This window comes from Urocitellus parryii, chromosome 1 (assembly GCF_045843805.1).
Source record: "Urocitellus parryii isolate mUroPar1 chromosome 1, mUroPar1.hap1, whole genome shotgun sequence".
NCBI lineage: Eukaryota > Metazoa > Chordata > Mammalia > Rodentia > Sciuridae > Urocitellus > Urocitellus parryii.
In genome coordinates this window covers 103,119,670-103,136,769 of record NC_135531.1, presented here as the reverse complement: position 1 = coordinate 103,136,769, position 17,100 = coordinate 103,119,670, and the positions used below count along the sequence as shown (strand labels likewise).

General features: G+C 41.3%; 1 protein-coding gene across 3 annotated transcripts in view; it reads right to left on the bottom strand.

Moving 5' to 3' along the window:
- Afap1l1 (actin filament associated protein 1 like 1) overlaps positions 1-17,100 on the bottom strand; it is a 63,985-nt gene that overhangs the window by 3,393 nt on the left and 43,492 nt on the right. For all 3 annotated transcript variants that reach the window (XM_077796708.1, XM_026384375.2, XM_026384376.2), the window contains 7 exons: positions 15,877-16,088; positions 14,266-14,411; positions 13,592-13,664; positions 12,752-12,863; positions 4,618-4,782; positions 3,119-3,297; positions 685-813 (listed from right to left, as the gene is read on the bottom strand). In XM_077796708.1, the coding sequence (XP_077652834.1) occupies positions 685-813; positions 3,119-3,297; positions 4,618-4,782; positions 12,752-12,863; positions 13,592-13,664; positions 14,266-14,411; positions 15,877-16,088 (1,016 nt within the window). The remainder of the gene's footprint in view (positions 1-684; positions 814-3,118; positions 3,298-4,617; positions 4,783-12,751; positions 12,864-13,591; positions 13,665-14,265; positions 14,412-15,876; positions 16,089-17,100) is intronic.

Genomic DNA, 17,100 nt, shown 5'->3' with positions numbered 1-17,100 from the left:
GTTCAGTGTCTTCCCCCATGTCAAGCTTCTTTTCCCTCATGAAGGACTTGGCAGTTGCTCTTTATTTTTTCTGAATCATCCTTCCCTCAGATCCCTGCAGTTTGCTCCCTCATACTCCATTCATCCTCTCAAAAGTACCCCCCACCCCTGTCTTGTTTCTTTACTTATGAAATGAGACCTTTTCTGTCTTTAGGCTCAGAAGCCAGATGACTGAGCTTGTTAGAACTATGTGTTATCAAATAGTGAAAAAGTTCTGAATAAGATTGGAGGATTTTTTTTTTTTTGACATTCAACAAAATACTTTTTTTTTTTGCCATTATACATGTACTCTTTTTTTTGCATCACAATTCTTAATATACATATATACCACAATCTTTCATATTTCTGTTTGTATATAACGTACCAAATTCAAGTCTTCATACATGTATTTTGTATAATGATGACCATCACCTTCCACCATCCTTGCTAATCCCCTTCCCCCTCCCTCTAGATAGGGAAGAGGGGTGGGAGGGAAAGATTGGAGGATTATCTTTTTTGAGGAAACTATGTGTTATACTGTGTGGGTGAATTAGTAATTCTCTGCCTTTCTCATTAGCCTTTCTCACTAGTTTTGTTTTTGGGTGAGATTCCATATAAAGGGGAATACCAGATCTCTGATTTTGGTTAGCTGAACTATTTGTATACCTTGGCTTTCTGTAGCACCCTTCCTTGGTTGGAGGTTACAATGGATGGACTCCTCTTCCTCAGCTCAGAAACGCAGTTGACAGGGAGAGATTGTTCTGGAACATTGTTTTGAGATTTACTTGCAGCTTCCTGTTGATGATAAAAAAAAGAAGAGAAAAAGTTAAATAGGTGAGATCCAGTGCTGGCTACTGGCTGTTTTGTACCCAGCCTGCCTTTAAAAGAATAAGGGGGGCTGGGGATGTGGCTCTAGCGGTAGCACGCTTGCCTGGGCATGCGTGCGGCCCAGGTTCGATCCACATACAAAACAAAGATGTTGTGTCCGCCGATAACTAAAAAATAAATATTAAAATTCTCTCTCTCTCTTTAAAAAAAAAAAAGAATAAGGGAACTTTAAAATAGAAGGTAAACATGCCAGTATTGAACAAAGTGAGAGGAAGAAGACACTGAGGGCCTGAGGATAAAGACAGTGATAGATAAAATTACTGGGCCCTCACTCTGCCTGAGGCACTGCATGGATTAGCTCATGTAGCTTTTCAACAAGCCTATGAAGTAGGTACTATGATTAATCATCCCATTTTACAGATGAGGAAACTGGGAAGGTCAAGTTATTGTGCAATATCAAAGGCTGGTAAGTATCAGAGCTGGAATTGAAACTCCACAGCCCACCCTTTTTTTGAAAGTGGAAGGGGTGTTGAGGATTGAACCCGGAGCTGCATGCATGCTAACTAAGTGCTCTACCACAGAGCTATACAGCCTTACTCTTAGCCTCTCTGGTATTCCTTCTTATTTTCTACCCTACTGTTACCCATTATATTTTCCAGATAATTGCTTAATACTATACTGGATGTAGTTATTTAAGTGTGATATCTTAACAGCCAAGCCTGTAAGGAATTTGGAGAAGACTTCTATATGTCTTCAGAGGGTATCAACAGGATGAAAAGCAGAGGGAAAAAGCATTCTGGACCAAGCACATCAGGGAATGCTGGTGGGAGGAAGCAGCTGTGATGAATGAATCAGATCTGGCTCCTCCACCAGCCCTCTGTGACTCTGGCCATCAGGTTTTTCGTCAATAAAATGAGGTTGGAAACGCCCCATGGAGAGGAAGTGTAAGGGTGTAAGACAGCTCTAGCTTCAGATTCATGGGTGTGGTCTTCCCAGGTATTATGACCTGGAACAACAATACAGCTCCTAGTGACAACTCATACTTATCAGACAAATTATTTCATCTCTTTGATGGTCTGAAAGCAGGCAAGGCATTTATTAATTCAACAAACATTATACTCCTACAATTATTCAGATGTTGTAAACAGCTAGGAATGAAATGACAAACAAATCAAGCATAGTCCAATTTTTTTTTGTAATACTGGGGACCAAATTTAGGACCAAACATTCTACCACTAAGCTATATACCTTGCCCATAATTCTCAGTAAAAATACATATTAGGGGGAGGCAGACATTATACAAACAAGGACACAAATACATACACATACACACAAATTAAGGTTAAGTGCTATGAGGAAAAATAATAGATGGGACTATTGGTAATTTAGACCAATGGTTCCTAACTAGGGTGATTTTGCTCTCCCAGGGGATACCTAGCAATTTCTGGTGCCATTTTGGGTTATAATAACTTGGGGTCGGCTACCAATGGTAGTCAATGGGTGCAGACTAGGAATGCAACTAAACATCCTAGAATACACACAATAGTCTCCTATAAAAAGGATCATTGGATCCAATATCTATACAGCTGAAGTTGAAAACCTTGAGAGAGTAGGTCAGGGAGTTCTCCCTGAGAAGGTCCTGTTGGAGGTGATAGTATTGCCCTTGCTGAGCTGTCAGGAGTATTAGAGATGATGGATGTCAACCCTGAGGACAGGACCTTATGCTGGAGATGCCAGGAGAGGGCATGTACCATGGTGGTAGAGCAGAGTTCTGCCATCAGACTTCCTGGATTTGGAACCCTGTGAGTAACCTTGAGCAAGTCATTCAAGACCTGTGACCCTTAGTTTCCTTGTCTGTCAAATGAGGTTAATACATGTAATGCTACTTCTTAGGACTGCTGCGAAGATTGAGTAATTCAGGTGAAGATCATACACTGATGGCAGTGGATCAATTTGTTTGTGAGTCAACATATGGTAGCTTATTATCATCAGCAACCCCAAGGCCATTTCTAAGATCACCCTCAGGACAAAAGTCCAACTGTGGGGCTGCTGTGGAGAGAACAGGCCAAAGAACCAGAACTTGCTTACAGGAGTTCCCTTCTTGGCTGTGTCGAAAGTGGCATGTGCCCTCACCTCTCTGGGCTTCAGTTTTCTCATATGGAAGTGAGCATAACTCCTATCTCCAAACAACAATCATAATGGAGACACATCTGCAGCATGTGAGGGGATAGAGGAGCAGCTTCCTCCCCTGCATAGATGGCAGTAGACTCACCCCACTCTTGTTCTTGCTGCTCATGGAGAGCCCCAGGGCTGGACCCCCTGCCAGGGACTGCTGCAAGCGCTCTTTCACAGCCACGAGCTTCAGTTCTAGGTCGATCCTGTGTTCCTCCTTTGCCCGACACTCAGCTTCCAGGGTGGCCACAGCTTCCTCCAGAGCCTTTAACTTTGCTCCTGAGTCCAGAGACACTGATGAGACACAGCCCAGCCTGACCAAAGCTCAAAGATTTTTTGTCAGGGCCTCTGGCCCTTGTCTGTCCCTCCCAGAGGACCTTTTCAGAACCTTAATGACAAGGACTTTGGGCCTGGGCTTCTAGTTCTGTGTTGAGTGTGTGGTCTTTACCTGCCTAGGACCCATCTTCTGGAATTCGCATTCCCCCTCTCATTTTCTGTAGTTTAAGTAGGGCCTACCCTATTTCTAGTTCAAAGGTTTTGGCATATAACTTAGGCCTAACTCATAATCACCTCTCACCTTCTGGTCACAGTGAGTGGCTTAGAAATCAGAGTTGGTTCAATCAGAGTGAATCCTGAGGTTTTGTAGTGCTTATGGGGGAGAAGCTCCACTGGGATGGCTAAGAGGGTTGGGTTAGGGTTGGAGCTTTGCAGTGGTTGTGCCACCACAAGAGGGAAAGAATGAAACCAAAATGGAGGAAAGCACAAATACAAGTTAGATAAGCTTCCTGGAGACATCATTTAAGCCCCTAGACCTCACTGCACGTGATCTCTCAATTTTAAAGTTATGTTTTTCTTCTTTTCATTTCTATGTAAGTCTAACCAGGCTCACAGGCAATCCATGAGTAAGCTACAGGAGCTCCTGAAATTATTCACAATATTTTGAATTGTGATTTTTTTTTTTAAGGAAAGTCTGCAGGTTTATCAGATTCTCGTAGGGCTATATGGTCTTGGACATGTTCTATAAGGATAGGACTTCTGTTTCTTCCAGAATGTGGAGAAACCTCAGGCTGAAAGCATGGTGAACTGCATTTAAAGGAAACACAGAAGAAAGGGTGTGGAGGAACCCAGAGTAGGCAGGGATTTCAGAAGAGGAGCCTGGGTAAGTATCACTGTTCATCATTCCCACCTGGGACCAATGTCTCACACATCATCTGTGAATGAATGAATGCAAGATTCAAGATGATCTCTCAAGAAATGAGATTACCAGGTGCTAAGGTCACTTCTGTTTTTCATGCTTCTGAAGTCAGGCTTTTTCAACCTCTCATATATTTATGTAACCCCCTAAGGAAATAAGTGTACACATTATTGTGATACTTTTCCATTTTCTTCTCCCAAAGTGGTTATTAAACTGAAGGCACTTTTTTTTTAGTTAGGGGGAATTTTGATGTAATAATGAAGAGGAGGAGGTAGGGGAGAAGAAGCACACCCTCCTGTGTGGGCAACTAAATAACCTGTGCAAGAAACTTCCCCTTGTTGTGACAGGGAAGGTGCCAAGGCTGAGCCACCCACGGAGGCTCAGGACCACAACCACACAGGTACCTGGGCTGTTCCGAATGGCTTCCCGCAGCTCCCTCTTCTCCTGCCGAAGTGCCATCAGCTCTGTCCGAATTGTCTCTTTCTCTTTCTCCAGCTTCTCTTTTTCTACCAGGTATCTCCGGGCATCCTCCTCAGCTCTGTTCTTGCCATACTTGTATTGATTGGCACCTGAAGAGATTTGGGGAAGTAAAAGGCCCTCAGTTCTGACCTCTAGTGAGGTGGGTGGATAGGGTTAACTTTTCTCTCAGTCTTATCTTCTCCATCTATCAAATGGGAATATTTAGATCTATTCTCTTTCATATAGAGAGCAAAAGGGAGGCCCCAAAGCACAGGGACTAGAAGCAAGGGCTTTGCAACTCAGAGAAGGGGTTTGCATTTGCATTCTCTCTTTCCCTTAGTGGTTGGGTCTTCAGGTAGAAGTGAATGGTGGTGCTTTTGTGCCTTCTGCTGAGGCCTCAATTACCTTATATGTAAATAAGGATACTGATAACATTTAACTCATGGGGTATGGAAAGATTTAAAGGAGGTATTTAAGGAAAAGTATTTAGCATAGTATCTGGCACAGGTAGAGTGCTTAGTAATTGTTAGATAATAATGATAGTAATATATAACAACGAATTTTATGAGGTATAACACACTTTGATTTTTAAAAGGGCATGCTTTATGTGAGTCAACTCATATATATATATATATATATAATTATAGGGATATATATATATATAATTATAGGGATATATATATAAATAAATAAATGATAGGGATATATATATAAAAATAAATGATAGGGAGATATATATATAAATGATAGGGAGATATAGGGAGATAGCTACACATAATTCAGATTCATAGAGAATCCAGACTTTGGCTAAAGGCAGGCATTTCCCATTGTATTCCTGGGGGAAGGGTGGGGAAAGGGAGAGACTTAGTATTCTACTGTAGGTTGAACATGATGGTGGACAGTAACAACCAATAATCATGGCAATAATTAATTAAGCATTTTCTATGTGCTAGATACTTATATGCTAAGTGAAAACTTGATTTTCACATTTAATCCTTATAAGAAGTATTCTTTTATTATTAGTTCTATTTATTTATTTAGATATATTTATTATTATTAGCTCTTTCATTGTTTAGGAAACTGAGACACAGAGACATAGTTTTCACTGCTAATGGTGACAGCTCAGTTGAACCTATGCCTGTCTGACCATGTCGTTTTTTTTTTTTTTTAATTGGTATCAGGGAATGAACTCAGGGGTACTCAACCACTGAGCCACATCCCCAGCCCTGTTTTGTATTTTATTTAGAGACAGGGTCTCACTGAGTTGTTTAGTGCCTTGCTATTGCTGAGGCTAGCTTTGAACTTGCAATTCTCCTGTCTCAGCTTCCTGAGTCACTGGGATTTCAGGCGTGTGCCACCTCACCCAGCTCATGCCATATGTTGATGCTTGAACTGGGCCAAGGCCAACCTCTCTGGGGAAATTATAGCCTTTTGGAAGCTGGTGGGGCATGGAATGATTCCTATGTTTTGCTGATAATTGGGGTGTCTTGTCTGTCTAGCTTTTTTAGGATTACAGTAGTCACCTAACAACCCATGCAAGAATCAGGTCTTGCCATAATTACCATACAGTTAAAATCTGGATCATAAATACAACATGGAGGTAAGAAATCCATACCTTCTCTACTTTTCCAGATATACAGAAGCATGCCAGGAGAATTCACTCCTAGACTTTTGAATTTGTAGTTTGTTTTTTTGGTACTGGGGATTGAACCAGTGGCTTTACCACTGAGCTACCTTCCCAGCCCTTTTTACTTTTTCAGACAGGGTTGATCTCACTAAGTTGCTGAGGATGGCTTTGAACTTGAAATTCTCCTGTATCACCTTCCCGAGTTGCTGGGATTATAGGCATGGGCCACGTGCCTGGCCTAAATTTTGCAGTTTTATAAAATAAACAAATAAAAGGAGGAGGGTATATTAACAAAGGGTTATCAATATTTTATCATTTCATTGTATCAGATGAAGACCTTTTTTTGTGCTATTACTGTTATACATGTTACATCTATATATGTTGAAAACCCAACAATGAAGAGTTACAATTTTTATTTTATATAATTTTAAGTCTACTAAAGAAGTTGAGAAATAAAAGGAAAGCAAGGATATATTTGCAGAGCTTGTTCTCTTAACCTTCTTATTTACCACTTGGCATCATTTTCTTATTCCCACTCACCTCCTTTGTATCATTATTGTCAATTTTTTACATTTCTTTATATACTATAGGCCCACAAAATGCAAATAAATATGGTTGTATACAATTGCTTTTCCAACTCAGTAAGAGAATAAATGAGACAAAATATGCATTTGTATTTTTATAATTACTTAATTACCTTTACCAGTGCTGTTTTTGTTGAATTAAAATTGCTGTCTGGGGTTACATATTTTCAAACTGAACAATTTCCCTTTGCATATCTTATATTTTGTAAGGTAGATCTACTAGCAACAAACTCTCAGTTTTTACTTATCTGGAAATGTCCTTGTTTTATCTCAATTTTTTGAAAGATATCTTTGCTGGATATAGGATGTGAATTGACAGTGTTTTGAGTATGTCATCCCACTACTTTCTGGCCTCCTCTATTACTGATAAGAAGTTGGCTGTTAACAAAGATGTTGTGTCCGCTGAGAACTAAAAAATAAATATTAAAAATTCTCTCTCTCTCTCCTCTCTCACTCTCTCTTTAAAAAAAAAATAGATTCTATAAAAAAAAAAAAAAAAAAAAAAAAAAAAAAAAGAAGTTGGCTGTTAATCTTATGTTTTTTTTTTTTTTTTTTACTTATATGTGCATTTTTGTGTGTGATGAGATAATTTTCTCTTCTGCCTTCACGATTTTCTCATCTTTAGTGTCAGTGTTTTAATGATGAGTTCTTTGTGAATCCTCTTGCCTTTATCTTACTTAGAATTTGCTGAGCTTTTTGGATATGTAGATTTTTTTCAATAAATTTTGCAAGTTTTTGGCCATTCTTTATTTGATTTTTTTCCTTTCCTCTTTTTTCTCCTTTTGGTATTACCTTTATACATATATTAGTGCACTTAAAGGTATTCCACATTTCTCTGAGACTCTGTTCACTTTTCTTCCTTCTTTTTACTTTCTACTCTTCAGCTCACACAGCCTTTTTATCTATTTTCAAATTCACCGATTCTTTCTTCTGCCAGTTCAAATCTACTGTTAAGTCCCTCTAGTGAGTTTTTCATTTCAGTTATTGTACTTAGCAGTTCCCTAATTTCCATTTGGTTCTTTTTTTTTTTTTTTTTAAAGAGAGAGTGAGAGAGAGGGGGGGACAGAGAGAGAGAGAGAGAGAATTTTAATATTTATTTATTTTTTCTTAGTTCTCGGCGGACACAACATCTTTGTTTGTATGTGGTGCTGAGGATCGAACCTGGGCCGCACGCACACCAGGCAAGCGCGCTACCGCTTGAGCCATATCCCCAGCCCTGGTTCTTCTTTTTATAATTTCTATTTTATTATTGATGGTCTCAATTTGATAACACATTATTACCCTCCCTCATTCTATCCCTCCCTCCCTCTCTTCACAGTATTGTGGATTAAACCCAGAGGCAGAGATATATCCCCAGTCTTTTAAAATTTGAGATAGGGTCTTGCTAAATTGCTGAGGCTAGACTCAAAACTTGCAATCCTCCTGCCTCAGCCTCCTGAATCACTAGAATTATGGGCATGTGCTACCTGGTTCAGTTTACCTTTATTTCTTTGAATGTATTTATAATGGCTATTTTGAAATTTTTGTTAAATTCTACATCTACATCCTTTCATAGACACTTTTTGTTGCTTGCTTTGCCCCCTTTGAATGGCTCATGCTTTCATGATTCTTTTCATGTCTCATAATTTTTTGTTGAAAACTGGTCACTTTACTATAACATCTTTAGATATTTATTGATTTTGCCTTCCTCTCAAGGATTGCTATTTGCTTAATATTTTAGTGACTTGGCTGGATATTTTAGTGAAGTCAGTTTTCTCTAGCAATGTGAAACCTCTGATATTGCTCCTCAGAGGACATAGTACTGTGCATGGGTATAATCACCCTGGATGGCAATGGTTTTAGTAGGGTTCTCTCTGACTCTCTCCTAGATCTCTCTCTTAAGCTGTCTGCTGCTGTTGTTAACCTAACACCCAGCCATTAGGTTCTACTAATTGTTAACTAATTATTGTTTTTGAAAATGCTCTGGGGCATAAATGGCTCCATGGTCTGATCCAGTTAAATTCAGTCCCTTTACAGGATAGATTTTGGGGCCAGTCTTTTGAGATTAGTTCCTAATGCTGTTCTTAGCTGTCTTTGTGGTTCTCTCTGATCAGCTAGTGGCCTGTGGTTTAGTTTATTACTCCTGTGGAGCTCCTAGCCTCTTCTTGTTTACCACCAATCTCCATTGTGTTTGAGAGTACCTTTTACTTTGAACTTCGCTACACTGTGTTGCACCCAAAGTCAGTTTGTTTGTTTGTTTAGTTTTATATGGATACAATATCTTTATTTTGTTTATTTGTTTTTATGTGGTGTTGAGGATCAAACCCAAGCACTCTGCCACTGAGCAACCCAGCACCAAAGTCAGTTCTTTTGAGAGAGAACGTTGGAGTTCTCTGTTCTTAAGGTCCACCTTTTCCCCTGGCCAGAATCCCTGAGTCACTGCTCTAGATCTGGGGTTAGAAACATTGGCCAGTGTCATCTGAATGTTTTTCTTCTCTAAAACTTTGTTGAAACTTAATTGCTATTGTAATAGTATTAAAAAGTGGCACTTACCCTCGCAAAGTGCGACCTTTAAAAAGTGATTAGCTTATGAGGGCTCCACCCTCATGGGTAGCAAATTCCCCTGTGTGGTTGTGCACACCTGTAATCCCAGTGGCTGGGGAGGCTGAGGCGGAAGGATTGCAAGTTCAAAGCAGGCCTCAGCAATTTAGCGAGGCCCTATAAGCTACAAAACAAAAAACAAACAAAAAAAACAGGGCCAAGGATGTGGCTCAGTGGTTAAGCATGTCTGGATTCAATCCCCGGTACCTTCTGTCATGTGATGATGCAGCAAGAAGGTTCCTGCTGGTACCTTGATCTTGGACTTTGCAGTCTCTAGAAGCATGAGGCAATAATTCTCTTTTTGTTATAAATTACCAGTTTCAGGTATTCTGCTATAGCAGCATAGAATGAACTAAGACAGCTTGCTTGTCTTGGAGTGGCATTCCTGCCTTATGAGCAGGGTGCAGGACTGGGGCAGTCACTTTTGGTTTTCTCTGCTTGCCTCCTTCAGCCTGGAACCTTTCTGTCTGGTTGAACTAGAAGGAGGGCATTCAGGCTCCAAGTACTTGTGAGCTGGCCCACCTTGGGTAAAGCCTGTACCCCCAAAGAGCTGGGTGGAGAAGGGAGCTCCCTGTCTTTCTGCTGCACTCACTTGGAATTTAGCCTCTGCAACATGGAGCTGGTCAGGATGAGAAATGCTGGTAGCTTGTCCTTCCTGGGGAGACACTGTAGCCCTTAAAGGAGCTGGGGGAACAGTGAGCCCTGTTTTCTCATCCACACTTGCCTGGAGCAGACACTTTTTTTTTTTTTTTCATACTGAACAGGGGGTGGGGGTAGAAGAGGGTAAAGATGTGGGTTGTGGCTTAAATGCTGCTCACTCTCACTGTTCTTACTGAGATTTAGCACATTTTCTATAATATGTATTTATTCATTTCTTATATGCCCTTAACAATTTCCAGAGATTTTAAATGATTGTTTTAATAATTTTCTTCAGTTACAGTTGTTTTTTTGGTGAGTGGGTCCACAGTTTTCTCATGTCACTATTTTTCTCAGTAATAAACTTGGCCTCCACAATTTTTACTTTTTGATATTCATGCCCTTTTGTGGTCCTTTCCCACAAAAAACAAGGCTGAGCTGTGTAATATTAGGATATTGCAGAAATGACAAGACTATGACTTCTAAATGTAGATCATAAAAGACATGTATTATCTGCTTGCTGTTCCCTCTTAGGTTGTGTGCTCTGGGGGAAGCCAGTTGTCACATCATGAGGACTTGCAACCCTATGAAGTGGTGCCCATTGTAAAGAACTGAAGCTTCCTTCCAACACCAGCACAAACTTGCCTGGCATGCGAGTGAGCCATTTTAGAAGCAGATCCTCCAGTCTGACAAGCCTTCAGATGACTTCAGGTGCTGGGACAAGGTCTTGACTGCGGCCTCATGAGAGGCCCTCAGCCAAAACTATATACTCATTTACTCAGGATTCCCAAACAGCAGAAACTGAACCACTAAATTTTGGGTATTTTGTTATATTGTGATAGGAAATTAATACATGATATTGTGCAAGTCTCTTTTGCTGTAGACTGATTATGAACCTCCAAAATTCCTATTTGAGGTGGGTCTTTTGTAGGTGATTAGGTCATGAGAGTGGAGTCTTCATAAATGGTATTAATGCCTTTGCAAGAGATCCCAGGAAGTAAAAAAAAGCAGAAAATGGGTCCTCACAGACAGAAATCTGCTGGCACTTTGGACTTCCCAGTCTCCAAACTATGAAAAATAAATTTCTATTATTTATAAGTCATTCTGCTTATGGTATTTTGTTATAGCAGCTTAAGTGGGCCAAGACACCGTTTATTTATGTTCTTCAAACAATGTTGTTGGACTACATTAGTGGTTACATTAGTGGTTTCCCACCACTCTTCAAGGAACCCTGTGACTTCATAGTGATGGCCAACACTGATAGCTAGGGGAATGAGTGGGCTTCAACAAAAGTAGTTCCGTTTTTACATCTCTTTCATAAATTGGTCTTTCTGCTTATTTCAGTTTTTCATTTTAAAATGGGCTTTTCATAAGGCCCTGTATTTCCAGTGCCTATGAATAGCATATAAAGAATGTTACACAACATTTCTTTAGTTGTTTAGAGAGGGAGCTCAAAACATGCTGCCCTCCCACTTTTCTTTCTTTCTTCCTTAATGCTGAGAATGGAACCCAGGGCCTCAGGCTTGCAAGGCGGGTGTTGTAGCAATGGCTACATCCCTAGCCCAAGGAGGGAATTCAGACCTAGAGATGGGAAAGGACTTTACCAAACTTGTCCTCCAAAGAAGACAGATCATCTCACTCCCAGGAGGGAAGAACTACACGAATGAAATGGAGCTATAGTAAAGTTTTGTTTTTTTTTTTTAATCTTAAAAAAGCAAAGAATAGAAGAACCTCATTTTTTTTTTTTTTTCAGATGCAAAGGAAGAAAAGTAAGGAAGGAAGAAAAAAACTCTTGGAACAGGCTGTCCTACAGGAAGCTGGCTTCTCATAGTATAGCAATAAGTTCACATGGGTGCAGAGGTTAGTGTTAGAAATCAGAACTAAAAAGAGGCATCTGATGTACTTAGTTATCATTGTGCAGTGTGGCAATCGAGCCATTCACCAAGACCCACAGCATGCTAGGTGGAGCTCGGCCTGGGACAGAGGTGAGCCATGGCTCTCACGGCAGCCCCCTCCAGGTTGTGTGGAGGGATTTAGTTCTCCACTTATAATCACAGATCAGAAATCATAAATTATTAGCTTCGGAAACAGATACAGCTTGAAGATGACCTCTCTCATTGTCCCTCTTTCTATATATATATATATGCATATGCATATATACAACAATCAGTGTTAAAATTTATGAAAATTAGTTACTAACATTATTAAAATTTCATATAAAGTCCAGATTTCTGGCATTTTGAATAATCAGTAAATCTGGCAACAGGGGCTGGCACTACTATGTGGGGACCACTGAAGTGAGCTAACGGTCACCTATAGAGTTGGGCCTGAGTGCTCCAGTTCCCTTAGCCCTACCTCCAGTCAATTTCCCTCTGAGGCTATCTGCCAGCTTCCTTTTTTTCAGTGTGCATGTGTTGTTACCTTTTTTTTTCAGTGCTAGAGATGAACCCATAGCCTTGTGCATGCTAGGCAGGTGCTGTACCACTGAACAACACCCCAATCCCTGTTACTTTTTGTAGGGCATTTTCTTATGACTGACTTCACTCATTTATTGACCTGCTTAAACCTGGAGGAATCTGATTTTGAGAACTGTGCTGTAGGCTGCTTCCTTTCCTGTCCCTGCTTAGCAGGGAAGGCCCACTCAGAACTCACTGGAGGCATGGCGTTTGACCTTGACCTGTGGATCCACTCGATGGGACTTCTCACTGCAGGAGGAGGCATGACGTTTCACCTGGGCTCCAGTGGGGCGCTCGGGCTCCTCATCCTAAGTGGGAGATGTAGGAAAATGATTAAGTGCAGGAGGCTACGGCTGCAATGCAGGGATGTGTTCCCTGTCTGTTTTGAAATTTGTGCAGTACTTGACAGTTTATAAATGACTTTCCCTGGTGTTATATTATTTGAATCTCCTACTATCAAAGGCAGCAGAAGGCAACTCTAAACTGGAGTACCTATGGGAGGAGAACTAGGAAGTCTGAAAAGACTGTGGTATGCTGCCACAAGCATTCTGGGACATGTGACAGGTACCGAGGACTCAAGTCAATGAGCTGACTCCTCCTTGTTTTTGTGAGCAAAACAGGGAGACAACCCTGTTTTGCTGAAATCTAGACTGAAAGCCTTGCAGGTGGCCAATAGGCAGCATCTACCCCTAACAACATGGAATGAACAGCTCAGTTCAGAGTGGTAAGCAGAGGAGGAGAGCCCAGCTCCTTGCTGAAAGTGGACACAGTGCCTTACATTTCTGGAGTGCTTAGCAGTCTAAAGAGCCTCTTTTTCCTCCTGACCTGGGGCTCTTTCCACTGCACCACCCAGCCTCCTGTGCTAGGGATTCCTCCTCCTGAACCATCATCTGTCAGAAGATGGGACTTCCCTTTGAGCTGCCAGTTAAATGAAAACCATTTCTCTGAAGCAAAGGATAAAAGGGTCACTGAGGGAAAGAAAGAAATAGAAGAAATGGCCTTTATTATTTTCCCAAGCAACCCCAAGGGATCATACCTGCATCTTTTCATAAGGAACATCATCATAGACTCTGGGCTCAGGCCACTGATCCTGGCAGGATCTTGCATATCTAGAAAATGAAAGGTACAATGATGGTGATGGCAGTTTGCAGTTTATAGTATTTTCCTGTCCACTCTCATTTGATCCTGGCAGCAGCTCTTAATGTGGGTCAGCAGATCATGTGCTGTGTGAGCACTTCACGGGAAGGGACCCACATGATTCTCACAATAGCCCAGAGGGCAAGCGATTCATCAAAGCCTTTCTGTAAGTCAGGAAACAGAAGATTCAAGATGGCAAGCAGTCAGCCCACATTTCTACAGCTGGTGGTAATTAAGCTGGGACTTGAACCTAGAGTCTCCAATGCTTAACTCCATGGAACAGCCACATGTCCACCTGCATACTCAAGGACAGCTTAATGTCTAGTAGCCTGAGGGCCGAGCCCATTACTCCAGGGCTTCCCCAGTTTTGCTCATTCCACAGCTTGCCTTGACCCTGGCCTACGTCCCTCAGCCAGTTCCTTGCCCCATGTTATAAGAGGAAGGCACCCACTCTAGCTTCCCAAGCTCTTCCTCCCTTTCCTTCCAGTGCCCAAGGCTGGACACAGACACATTGAGATTGAGCTGAGACAGGAAAAGTCATGGGCAGCTGTGTGCTGAGGGACTGGCCCTTACAGGAAGGAGTTACGCCCAGCACTGACAATGCTGGTTAAGGTCTCCACGTCCACGTAGTCATAGTGCAGCGCCTCTGGAGTGACTTTGGAGCCCATCTCCACCAGCAGCAGCCCAAGCCAGCGACCCATGTCCTCTGAACAGCTTGCCTGGGGGAGAGGAGGCACAGTGAAGTTCATTTTCACACTGTTGGGCCTCTGGCTTCCTGCTCACTTCAGCCAAACCCACAAATATTTATAAGTGCCTATTATGTACCCACTTCTTAGGAACCAAAGAGGAATAAGACTTGGGGTCTGTGCAACCATTTGGATATAAAAACAACATTTAGGTGTTCTCTGAAATTTTTGAAAACTACTTACTTTTCTCTTAGGGGAAGCAATTGCTCATACAACTCAATTTTTACTCGTATTGTAATTGCCAAATAATTACAGTACTATAGGGGAAGCCTCCTGTAAGTTGCTGGTTAGCTAAATGCATACTTAATCCTCATTTAGAAAGCATTGTTATAAAATCAACTTAGCTTGCAGATGATAAAAATGAATAAAGGAAGTACACATTGTGCTAGAAAGCTCTGTATCTAAGTTAAAGAAATAAGAGACCTATCTGAAGCTATGAGAAACAAAAGCAAATTACAGAGGCAATATTTCTTGAAATTTAAGAACTGAGAGAGGCAGTGGGTAACTGGGCAAAGAGAACAAGATCAACAGATTGAGTTTTAATCCTGTGGGGCACTATGTAAAGCATTAAACAACCCTGGCCTCAGTTTCCTTATCTATAATACAGGAAGGTAGGTATTTTAAGTTTTCTTCCAGTGTCAACATTTTAAATTCAAATAGTCAGTAGGATTCTGAGAGTCAATGTGTTTTGCATGACCTCCAGAGGAACTCAGTGTCTATGGGTAGGAAGCACAATGTACATGAAATGAATTCATGTTTCATTTATCCACTGTGCAACAAATTATTGAGTGCACAGTATATGCCAGGCATCATGCAGACTTCTAGAAAAATAAAAGTATGCAGAACAGGCATGGTTTCAGCTTTTGTGGAATTTAAAGATTTAAACTCTATAATATAGAGAAAATCTTTCTAGAAATTTGAGTTGCTTGATGAGAAGAGTAGGCTACATCAGAGGGCAGTGGTTCATTTGAGGTGGACTGCTGGGAAGGTTTTATGGGAGACTCTAGAATCAAATCTCGTTTAGACTGATGAAATGCCTTTCAGATTTGGGATTTCAAGGTCAGGGAGGATAAATATACTTTAGTTCTAAGGCAGTCAGAATTAGGATTAAAAACCCAAAATGCTCTGTTAAATTAGAATTTCAGATGAGCGACAAATAATTTTTTAGTATATTTAGTATGTCATCCGAAATTTAGTATGTCACACATAATATACAAAATATCATAGGTACACATGTTAAAAGCATGATTTGCCAGGTACTTAGAACAGGCATTTAAGCGTGTGTCCCCTGTGTTATCTTGCAAGCCTGCTGGCTCACTGACAGTAGCACTTGCTTTCCTCTCAGGCCCTGCAGCGTCCTTGGGCAAGGTTCCCAACAAAAACAGGACCCTTGGGCCAGAGTCCCACCACAAGGCCCATCTGGACTCTCTCCTCTCACCTCCAGGATGGCCACCTCCTGCCGGTTACGCAGGATCCTGAAGGCAAATGGGTGTCTGGGCCCAAAGCCCGGAGCCACCTCACAGCCCCGGAGGGCGATTGCGTTCACGTGGGTCCGCAGGTCCGCACGGTCCTTGTGGAAATACAGTGTGTTGCATTTGAGGCGGCACCAGCGTTCCTTCCAGCCCTGGTTCACCAGCACGTGCAGATAGCCTGGGAGTGGAGAGAGCAGTGGCTTGACCTCCCCACAGTCCACCTTGGACAAACCCCATTTGGGGCTGCAAATTTGGTGCATGGGCCACAGCCCGGGACAGAGTGCCAGACCACCCTTGCACCCGCTGGAAAGAAGGTCTCTGCGTTCTTTTGGGTCAGCTCACGCGCCCCTGCTTGTGATGATAGGCATCCTCTTCTCTGAGTTTCAGTTTCCTCTGTGAAGTGGGCACGGATAATCCCGCTTGCATATCACTGCACAGCCCTGGGACCACACCAAGTGTGATGAAAAGGGCAAGAGCTGCTCCATAAATTGTATAAAGACACAACTTGCCTCTCCTCCCCTCCCCAAATCCAGAATTTACCCAGAGATAGAAAATAGTGGATGGTGCTGACACCTAGTGGCAGAGTATGGGAACAAAACTAGCCGGTCAAGGGAAAGAATTATAAAATTGAAATCAAGGCCCAGACTATAGCTAACCACAGGTGCGCTTAGAATTCCCTCTTTTAATAAATAGATTAAAATTTATTATATTATTTTACTGTAACAATCCTGGACTCACTGATTTATATATATATATATATATATATATATATATATATATATATACACACACACACATATATATTAACTTTTTAATACTTAATTTTTAGTTTTAGGTGGACACAAAATCTTTTATTTTTATGTGGTGCTGAGATAGAACCCAGGGCCTCACACATGCTATGCAAATACTCTACCACTGAGCCACAACCCCAGTCCCCCTGATTACAAAATATTTTGTGTTTTTCTTTTTCTTTCTTTCTTTCCTTTTTTTTTTTTTACAAAATGTTTCTTTATAGTCATATCCTCTTATCCTATTATTTTTTTTAGTGGTAGAAGAATATTATTGCATATACAAAACAGCTTTTTCTTTTTGTGGATCCAGAGATCAAAACTGTACCTTATGCATGCTAGGCAAGTGCTCTGCCTCTGAGTTACCCCCATCCAGTCCCTCAAAATAGATGATTTCTTATT